This window comes from Ovis aries, chromosome 16 (genome assembly GCF_016772045.2).
Source record: "Ovis aries strain OAR_USU_Benz2616 breed Rambouillet chromosome 16, ARS-UI_Ramb_v3.0, whole genome shotgun sequence".
Taxonomy (NCBI): domain Eukaryota; kingdom Metazoa; phylum Chordata; class Mammalia; order Artiodactyla; family Bovidae; genus Ovis; species Ovis aries.
The window spans coordinates 30,179,902-30,190,172 of NC_056069.1; the positions used below are offsets into that span (position 1 = coordinate 30,179,902).

At 39.3% G+C, this 10,271-nt stretch overlaps 1 protein-coding gene across 1 annotated transcript; it reads right to left on the reverse strand.

Annotated features, from left to right (window-relative positions):
* Positions 1 to 706: 706 nt before the first annotated feature.
* On the reverse strand, positions 707 to 9,129 carry MRPS30 (mitochondrial ribosomal protein S30). Its single transcript, XM_004017006.4, has 5 exons — positions 8,528 to 9,129; positions 6,798 to 6,943; positions 5,382 to 5,487; positions 3,693 to 3,869; positions 707 to 1,213 (listed from the first exon to the last, which is right to left on the reverse strand). The coding sequence occupies exons 1-5, from the start codon at positions 9,114 to 9,116 to the stop codon at positions 924 to 926; spliced, it is 1,308 nt and encodes a 435-aa protein (XP_004017055.2). The 5' UTR covers positions 9,117 to 9,129; the 3' UTR covers positions 707 to 923.
* Between the last annotated feature and the right edge of the window lie 1,142 nt (positions 9,130 to 10,271).

Sequence of the window (10,271 nt, forward strand, 5' to 3'; positions counted from 1 at the left end):
CTGATGTTGAAGGTGAAACTTCAATACTTAGGCCACCTGATGCTGCAAAGAGCTGACTCATTTGAAAAGACCCTGATGCTGGGAAAGATTGAGGGCAGGAGGAGAAGGGGACAACAGAGGATGAGATGGTTGGATGGCATCACCGACTCCATGGATATGAGTTTGGGTAGACTCCAGCAGTTGCTGATGGACAGGGAGGCCTGGTGTGCTGCAGTTTATGTGGTCGTAGAGAGTCAGACACACTGAGCAACTGAACTGAACTGAAGACAAAATAAAACATAGTCATAAAACAAAGTCAAAGACCTTTAGTTCCTCCTTGAGGGTTATAGTTAATATTCTGAGACCCCAGCCAGGTTGCAATCAGGTTGATAATGTTGACTCCCAAAATACCACCTGATTATCTCATTACCATCCAATCAGAATAAGGTCCGCAATCTGATCAGGCACCCTGCTACCCTCCTGCTTCCCTAGCATAAAAGCTAAAAGTCTACCTCAAATTAAAATCATTCTTTAGGACATTAGCTTGTCATCGTCTCAGCTTGCTGGCTTTCCAGATAAAGTCATTTTTCCTTGCCCCAACTCCTTATCTCTCAGATTACTGGCCTGTCATGCAGTGAGTGGTATGCAGTAAGTGATACACGCTTACACACAGAAACAAATAACACCAAGTATTGAAGATTATTCAATTAGTCTCATCAGTCACATATGAATGAAATTATTTTTAATCAACATATTGTATCTAAAATTAAATCTCTTAGTACTTTGAGCAAAATGAAAGATCTAATCACAGGTTAAAGTAAAGAAACATTTGTCTCAAAATCCATGTATTTAATATTTGACAGAAGTCTCATTACCAAAATTCCTTTTATTGTTCCTTCAGTGAAATTTAAGTATTCCCAAAGTCCCAAAGCAAATGTTTTTTCTTAATTTACCAACAGCTGTGCTTTGTCTTCTTCTGGTCTATTTAGTAGAAAGTGAACTAACTGAAGTAAAACGTCATCATTAAAACCTTTGACATCATTATCTTCGATTGTTTCATAAAGAGGCTTACTTTGTGTCCCCCAACATATATTTTTACGAGGGTTGTTTTGATCAGCTTGCGCAGTCAGTGCCAAAGTGTTTAACTGGTAACAGAAAAAGGAGAAGTATTTTCCATCTGTGATCACAGCCTGAGAGACAAAAGGTCGAGTAACGTCTGCTTCACTCCAGAATCCTGTAGAAGAAAAGCTATGCTGAAACTTATATATAGAATATATTTTACCAAAACGAAACACACACACTAGAGGATATAAAACACCTCCTATAATCTGGATATTTTACCTACCAAATTTCTAAAGATCTCAATGTTTTCACTATCTTCTCCATCCTAATTCTATATTCCATATCTGCATCAAGAACTATTTCCTTCCTTCTAGGATCCACAAGGTTCATGATACGCTTTTTCGACAACTTTGGACTTCATCAGATTTCAACCTTAACTCATTTCACCTAAGAAGAGAAGTGAGCTCCATTTATGCAGATGTCTCCACATCATTATTCACCAACCCTAAATATGTTCAAATTTCCCTTATATCAGCAGCATCTACCATCCAATAACCATTACAGACATTTATTTCACCAAATCTACAAAAAAAAAAAAAAAAAAATGCCCTCAGAAAAACCCTTGACTTTCTAAGAACTTAAACCAGGTAGTTATCAGATGAATTCTATGTCTTAATTTATAATTCAAAATCGGTTTTATGAGTTGTTTTCATTTTGCCTAGTGTATTTTATGTTATCATAAGGTTCCAGGATATCTGAATATCTTTATTATTCAAATTTTCTGGCTGTTTCTTGGTCCAGGCTGACTGGCTTTCATACTTTTAAATTCAAGGGTACGCAGTAAGTTGTAAATTTTGCCACATATATATTTTAAATCAACTTTAATGAATACAGCCAATAAACAGTATTGTTAAAATACAGAATTAATTATAATATAAAAAGAAGTACTTTATTTTTTATGAATAAACTATGCATTCTAACATCTTCAATAAAGTTTCCTCTTAATTTTTCTGATTGTCTACTTGTATTCCTATTCTTATCTATTTAGTTCTATTATAAAGACATAAGTTAACAATGGTGAGTATGAGGTTAAAAATACATATACAAAGGAAATAAAGGTGAGCCTGGCAATAATTAAATCACTGTTAAAACTCCTCCTGGATATTTACATAGGAGTAGCAATGGCACCCCACTCTAGTACTCTTGCCTGGAAAATCCCATGGATGGAGGAGCCTGGTAGGCTGCAGTCCATGGGGTTGCTAAGAGTCGGACACGACTGAGCGACTTCACTTTCACTTTTCACTTTCATGCATGGACGGAGGAGCCTGGTAGGCTGCAGTCCATGGGGTCGCTAAGAGTCGGAGATGACTGAGCGACTTCACTTTCACTTTTCACTTTCATGCATTGGAGAAGGAAATGGCAACCCACTCCAGTGTTCTTGTCTGGAGAATCCCAGGGATGGGGGAGCCTGGTGGGCTGCCATCTATGGGGTCGCACAGAGTCGGACACGACTGAAGCAACTTAGCAGCAGCAGCAGCAACCTAGGTATGCATTCTATTACTTCTGGTTTTGTAACAAAAGTCAAGTGGTTCACAATGGGCTCTGAAAGTCCTCTGTGACATGCCTCCAGCTCCCTCTATCTCACTCCAGCTCCCTATCTTCATTCTCCCACTCCCTTTCTTCATCAGCCTTCATGCTATTCCTTAAACACTTCAAGTCTGTTCCGACCTCAGAGCTACCTGTCATTCCCTTTGCCTGGAAGTGTCCTTCCCACAAGTTTATGCAAAGATGGCTCCTCATCCTCAGGTCTCTGTTCAAATGAAAATCTTTAGAGACCTCCCCTGAATTAACTCTAAAAGTCTAAAGTGCTTCTGCCCCATGCCTCATTTATACCTGCACCCTATGCATAGTCTCCCTTTCATCTAGTATGTTCTCTTCAGAGCATCATCACTAGTCGGAAGATTCCTTGAAGGAGGGAATGGCTATCCACTTCCACTATGCTTGCCTGGCGAATTCCCATGGACAGAGAAGCCTGGTGGGCTACAGTCCATAGGGTCACATAGAGTTGGACATGACTGAAGTGATTAATACTTTCAAAAACACTACATGTTTACTATCTTTTACTATCCCTACTATAATGTAAGCGCCAGGAAAGCAGGATCTCTCTCATTCAACACTGTATCTCCAAAGCCAACAGTGCCTGGTATGTAAAAACCATAAGCCATTAACTGAATGAACTGTCTCCCAATCTATACCCTAGATATGGTCCTCAAAGAAATTATACATGATAACTGTGATTTTATCTAAAATTTAATCCATGAAAGCAGTTCATTTTCTAGTGTCAGAAAGCTGTTATCATCTAGAGTTGATTCAGTTAGCTCGTCTTTGAAATATTTGAGAATATCATCAGAAAAAAAATGCATTCACACAAAAATGGTCAGAGTAAAAGATGACAGTAACTACCAAATTGTCACTAACCAACTACAAATGTAAAATATTTAATTATGGATTTTAAAACAATTGCATTGTGTGTCAATGCAAGTTTTCAAAGTGTTAAGTTCTACCTATGTTTTATCCTAAAGAAAATAATTTGACCTGCTAAATTCTTAAAAGGTTTTCCAATAACATTGATGCCATCAAACTAGTTTTACCTTGATACATAGCCTGTGCTCCAGTCCAAGCAAAAAGGCTTGCAATAGCATTAGCTCTAAAAATGACTTCTATCTGATCAGCACAGTTTTGTTTCAAAAGCCGTTCCCTTTTTAATTTGTCAGGTAGCAGATGAAACTGGGTATGTCCATAACAGAGTGGATCTGCTGTCCTTGTGCCTGAGAGCAAAATAAAAACATTTCAGATAAAATGCACAAGTAGGGAATCTAGACACATGTCCTCAGTATTTACTTCAAACACACATATCTCCTCTACTCATTATGTGATCAGCACTCAAAATACACAAATGGAAAGCTTGGTTTACTTATTGTTTATAAAAAATTTCACCTGAAAGTACAATCTGCTAGCTATCATTAGTCCAAAGAACATATGTAAAATTTATAATTCCCTATTATATCAGTTTTATCAAACTCTTTGGTCATCATTGGGAACTCTGTCATCCTCCTGGTCATATTCACCAAAGGATGCAAACATTTCATAACTTTAAAAACTTCCTTTATAATGCTGACATTCTTGATTTTAGTGGAAAGTGTTTTCAACCAAAAGTTCCCCATAATTCACTCTCTAAGACCACCACAGTGATTGATAGAGGACTGATAAAACAGTTCTGGAGGACCAGCATACAGCTGCTTTCTTAAAAATGTTTTTCAGTCAGCTAGGAATTAATAAACAGAGAAAAAATAGCCAACGTATAAGCTGTATGAGGGCAGAGATTAATTTTTCTATTCCTGATGGTTATCATAGTGTGTTACACAAATGGGAGACTTTTGTCAAAAAAAGTCAATCACTACCTCAAATTCAGCTCTATACTTTTTCGTTTTTGAAAAAAACACACTGTTCCATATAAATAACAAATTAACAAAGCATAACATGTATAACTATTTTTTATGTTTTTTAAATTATGGTAAAAGTCACATTAAAACATACTATTAAAGATGCTCAGCATCACTAATTATTAGAGAAGCGCAAAAGAAAACTACCATGAGGTACCACTTCATACCAGTCAAAATGACCACCACCAAAAATACACAACAAATGCTGAAGCTGCGGTGAAAGGGGAACTTTCCTACACTGTTGGTGGGAATGTAAATCTATATATTCACTATGGAGAACAGCATGGAGATTCCTTAAAAAATTAAGAACAGAAATACCATGTGACCCAGCAGTCCCACTCCTTGGCACATATCTGGAGAAAACCAGAATTCCAAAAGATGCATGCATCCCAATGTTCATAGCAGCACTACTTACAAAAGCCAGGATATGCAAGCAACCTAAATATCCTTCAACAAAAAAATGGATAAAGAAAATGTGGTGTGTGTGTGTGTATGTGTATACATGTATGTGTGTATGTGTGCACGTGCCTGCCCAACGGAATATTAGTCATAAAGAGGAAAAGAAATGTGTCATTTGCATGGGCCTAGCGACTTTCATGCAGAGTAAAATTAAATCAGAAACTATAACTGTTTTTTAACCTTAAATACTGTAATTCAGCAGAAACATAAAATTTTAAATGGTAAGTTGAAAGAATACTCTCTTTCAATTTTCATGTATGTTGCAACCTGAGATGAGTTACATTGCTCATGGACAGGCTGAACTTCTTGGTCATCAAAAATTAATTATGCAAATTTGCACAGGACACTTTGAACACATTTATTAAAAGAGAAACTTACCGATAAAGATGGCATTTTCATATTGCCGTTTGAATAATGGGAGTTTGTCTGGCTTACAATTCTTAACAGGGATTTCTACAGGTACAGAATAATCCAGTGGCACAAACTTAAAGAAAAAAGTCATAAGTAAATTCACAGCAACACTAGCATATATTTTACTCACATTCTTACTAGTTAAAAATCTTAAATGATTAAACTCTATCATCTAATGATGGGCCAAATCTAGCCAGCTGTTTTTCCAAATAAAGTTTACTGGAACAGTCATGTCAATTCATTTACATATGGTACAGGACTATTTTTACATGATAAGAACTGAGAATGCAACAGAAACTTATGGCCCCTAAAGCCTAAAATATTTACTATTTGGACCTTTGCAGAAGAAATGTGCCAACCTCTGACATGGACAGATAGATAATACTCAGAATACACTTGCTTTCTCCAAAAGAACTGGATACCTGTAAAATGAATACTTCTAGCTGTAAAAATGTGATTTACAATGAGATAGGATAGTTCACTATAAATTATAATCATAAACTATCATCAGTATTTTTATATTAAGAAAATGAAAAGATTTGTATGGTCCTAAAAACTGATGTCTTAACCTCACTTAAAATTATCTGACCTCTGCAGAATATACAGTTAAAAAGCTGAAAAAGCATTTCAGATGAGATGTACTCCAAATACACTTGGAAGGAAAGGGCTCTACCCAAAGCTTTTTATCCTTCCTAACCCATTACCTACCACAGGGGTCCCCGATTCCTGGGCTACGGACAGGTACTGGTCCACAGCCTGTCAGGAACCGGGCTGTAAAGCAGGAGGTGCGCAGCAGGTGAGCAAAGCCTTGTCTGTATTTAGAGCTGCTCCCCGTGGCTCACAGTACTGCTTGAGATCACAAATGATGGTGGTCTTAAAAGTATGTTTGAGACAACCTCAAATCTCCATATGTTTAGTCGAGGCAGATTGTCAAACTGCCACAAAAGCACTGCAAAGCCTACTTCCATTTCCTACATCCCATCTTTGTGAAGCAGGGTTTTCTGCAGTGACAGCAGGCAAAACGAAATTACAGATTGGACAAAAGCAACATACTTTTGGTGTCATGGTCTCCCATCACCCCTAGACGGGACTGTCTAGTTGTGGCAAACAAACTCAGGGCTCCCACTGACTGTGCATTATGATGAGTTCTATAATTATTTCATTATATGTCACAATTTAATAATAACAGAAATTAAGTGCAAAATAAATATAACACTTGAATCATCCTGAAATCATTCCCCACCAACTCCTGCCCCAAGTCCAAGGAAACACTATATCCCATAAAATCCAGTCCCTGGTGTCAAAAATGTTAGGGACCACTGATCTAGCATGCTGATACTTCCTCTTCAACTGTCAACAGACACATAAGCAATACATCCTTACCTCAGGGAGTTGTCTGGATATTCGAATCTGGTTGTGTGGTTTATCGTTTATCTGGTATCGCACAGCATCAACTCGACCTTTCCGATGACCACCAGGAATAATTTCTTCACCTCGCAACCAGTAGAAGTGAACTGGGCGGTTACAATCTATCAAAAGATATTCAAAACATTTTTATCCGATAATCTGAATAAATCTAGTTATTCTCAGAATACCCGGCTCAGCAATACAGAATTCAAGAACTGTGCTAATTGAAAATACACCAAGAATTACTCTTTGGTGTAAGTTAAAGTTTGAATTATGTGATAACTTAAACGATCACAACATAAAGATAATACTTAAACTGTCATTCTCTACCTGTGCCACAGTACATTAAGCGTTGTGACCAAAGAGGTTTCTCAGTTAAGAATAAACACAAAATAAGAGCAACAGCAATCTCACTCAACAGACATAAAAAGTTTAGTAAGAGTCACAGCTGTCTCATGAATTACTAATTCAATCTTCACAATAATTCTCAAAGGTATGTATAGTTGCCATCATCTCCATTACATACAAGAGGAACCTAGGTCTTGAGCAGATTAAGTCAACTTTCCCAGGCCATCAATCATGAGGAAAAGTCTGATGGTTCCCTGGAGACCACTTCATTACCAACTGGCAGGGAAGTAACAAGCACACTACAAGACTCAGCTGAACATACACCTACAGTTATAGTAACATTACCTTAATATTTATTAAGATACCTACAGGGGTGGCAGATACAAAATCACGAACGCCTCAGAAACACTGATCTTTAAAATACTATCCATTAATTATTTTTCAAGCCTGCTTTTAACAGTAAAACAGAAGTTGCCGACTGTTTATTGGAAACCCAAAATGAATGGGTTTGAAGCCTGTCCTCCAATTCTACCAGCAATAGGTTCTTTGACTAAATGAACTTTATGACTCTGTGCTTTGGGTTTGTTTGGTTTTTACGAAAACAGTGCTACCTACTGTAAAGTTATTGTAAGGATTAAATTTGGCACATATAAAATACAGAACAAGGTCAGGCATACAGGAAGTGCTGAATATACGTTAGGTATTTTAATCAATACCATCTTTAATCTTAACAGTTCTATGACAAAGTGGTACTATTATCGTATTCTCACCTTGAAAATGAGGGAAAACGAGGTCAAAATCGGTTTATAAACCGCCAAAAGGTCAGTAACTTGGTGGAAGAGTGAAAAGGCAACCCCAGGTCTGTCCCGCTCTCTAGAAGACCCTTCTTTTAACCAACACTACTCTTCCATTTGGCTGGATCTTCCCTAAACAGTACAGTTAGTATGTGGAAGTACAGACCCGGCAACCCAGTCTCCGGACGCGGCCCCTAGCTAGGAGCGAAAGGAATGGGAAAGAACTGACCAAGCAGAAAGAAATGAAGATGGGGCAAATTTGGCCCAAAGAGAGGCCTTCCCAGGCTTCCCAGGTGGCGCTCGTGGTAAAGAACCCGCCTGCCAATACAGAAGATAGGAGAGCCGGCTCCATCCCTGGTAGGGGAAGATCCCCTGGAGCAGGGTACGGCAACCCACTCCAGTATTCTTGCCTGAAAAATTCCATGACAGAGGAGCCTGGCGAACTACAGGCCACGAGACAGCAAAGAGTCGGACACTACTGAAGCGACTTAGCACGCAAGCACGCACCCACGGTCCCCTACTATCCCCCACCTCCCCCGCCCCGAAAGGCGGCCCGAGGCTCACCGAGGGCGGCGGCAGCCAGGACGGGATTGTAAGCGCTGAGCAAGCCGGTGAGGGAAGCTACCAGTTGGTCCAAGAAGGGTGAGGCGACGGTGTAGCGTTCCTGGTAGATGGGCGCACGCTTCTTACGCCGCAGAAAGAAGTGCTCCTGCAGGAGGCAGTCACAGGCGGCGGTGCGCAGAGCAGCGAGGTCCAGAACCTGCGCGGGCTCCCGATCTGGCTGGGCAGGCAGCGGCGGTAGCCCCGAGAGGAACACGGTCTTGGTGAAGTTCTGGTACCAGCGGTCAGCGTTCAGGGCGAAGGTCTGCGGGTAAACCACGTATTTCATGAACTGCATCTTGGTAAGAATTCGCAGCTTCTCGTCCACCGAATTGGCCGCATGCACCGTGGCGTGCCATCGCTCCACTCGCCGCTGTCGTGCTGCCTTGCTGTCGGCAGTTAGGGAGGCCACGATCGGCGGGTAGCGCGCGACTGGGGCCGCCTTGACATCTGATCCGGTCACTTCTGGAGCCGTGACGGCGGCCTCGGCCGCGGTGTGCAATGACAGCCCTGGACCTCGGAACACAAACCTCCAAGACCTGGCCGCCGCCATCTTTTCCTGGTTCAGTCCCAGAGGTCAATTTTAGCAATTGTCCCTGCCTTCTTGCCGTAAGGACCAATCAGAAGGTGGAATCTGAGCCGGTTTGGGGCGGACGATTCTTATTGGACTTGAGAAACCTTACGTCATTCACTTCTTAGCCAATCATAGAGCTTGTACAGCTTGGCTTTTTTCGTGAACCTAGGAGTTTGTTGAAAGGAAGAACTCGTGCACCGATAGTTTTTCCGAGATGTGGCGGGGAGGAGTGAAACTTTTAAATAGGGTATGCTGCCTGTTTAGAAACAGGGCAAAATTTTTGCCAGAAACACTTTAGGAACATTCTTGAGCGAAACCTCTTTCCCTTGGCTAAATTTGCTCATTTCATTTTTGGATATAATAACATCACTTTTCAATTTTAATTCTTGGGGTTGAGACCTATTATTGAAAATACTGACCTAACATGTTTTTTGATACATGCTTACTTTTCAAATGATGAAAGCATCACTCATAGATGACTAGTGTTAGTTTTTAGGAAAATAATTCCATATCAATCTCTATGCTAGTGGATACGTAGTTTGTTTAATGATATAATTCACAAAAAGAGGAGTATACTTTTACTTGGGTTTAACTTTAAAAAAAAGGAAATAAAAACTATTAAGGAATTGTGTTTAAGTTTTGCATTGTGTTAAAAGCAGTGATTATTTCAACATAAGTTGGTCCCTACTACTCTGTGAGCTCCTTGTGGTAGGGACTATTTTATTTTTGATTCTTCAGTGGCCAATGAACCTTACATAGTGGGTACTTACCAAATATCTGCTTAAAAAATTCATCAAAGTCAGTAAAACTATTCATATAAGGTCATTTCAGGTGATTTATCAACTCGCATTCCTATCTTAATTAGGAGCTGGAATATTTATTTGGATTTACTGCAGTAATCCTTGAGGGTATTAAAAACCAAACATTTTGTTACTAAAAGGAAGTTATAATTTGTATTCCTTTACGGTATAACAGGTGATACAATTTAACTCTAAAGTTGCGAGTGTATTAAACTGACACTTAGATACCATAAATTCATTATTTTTTTCATTAAGTCATTAATTTTTGAACAAAGGCTCATAGAAAGTGAGGAGTGAATCATGACTAGACAAAAGAGAATTCTGTCAGAAGGAA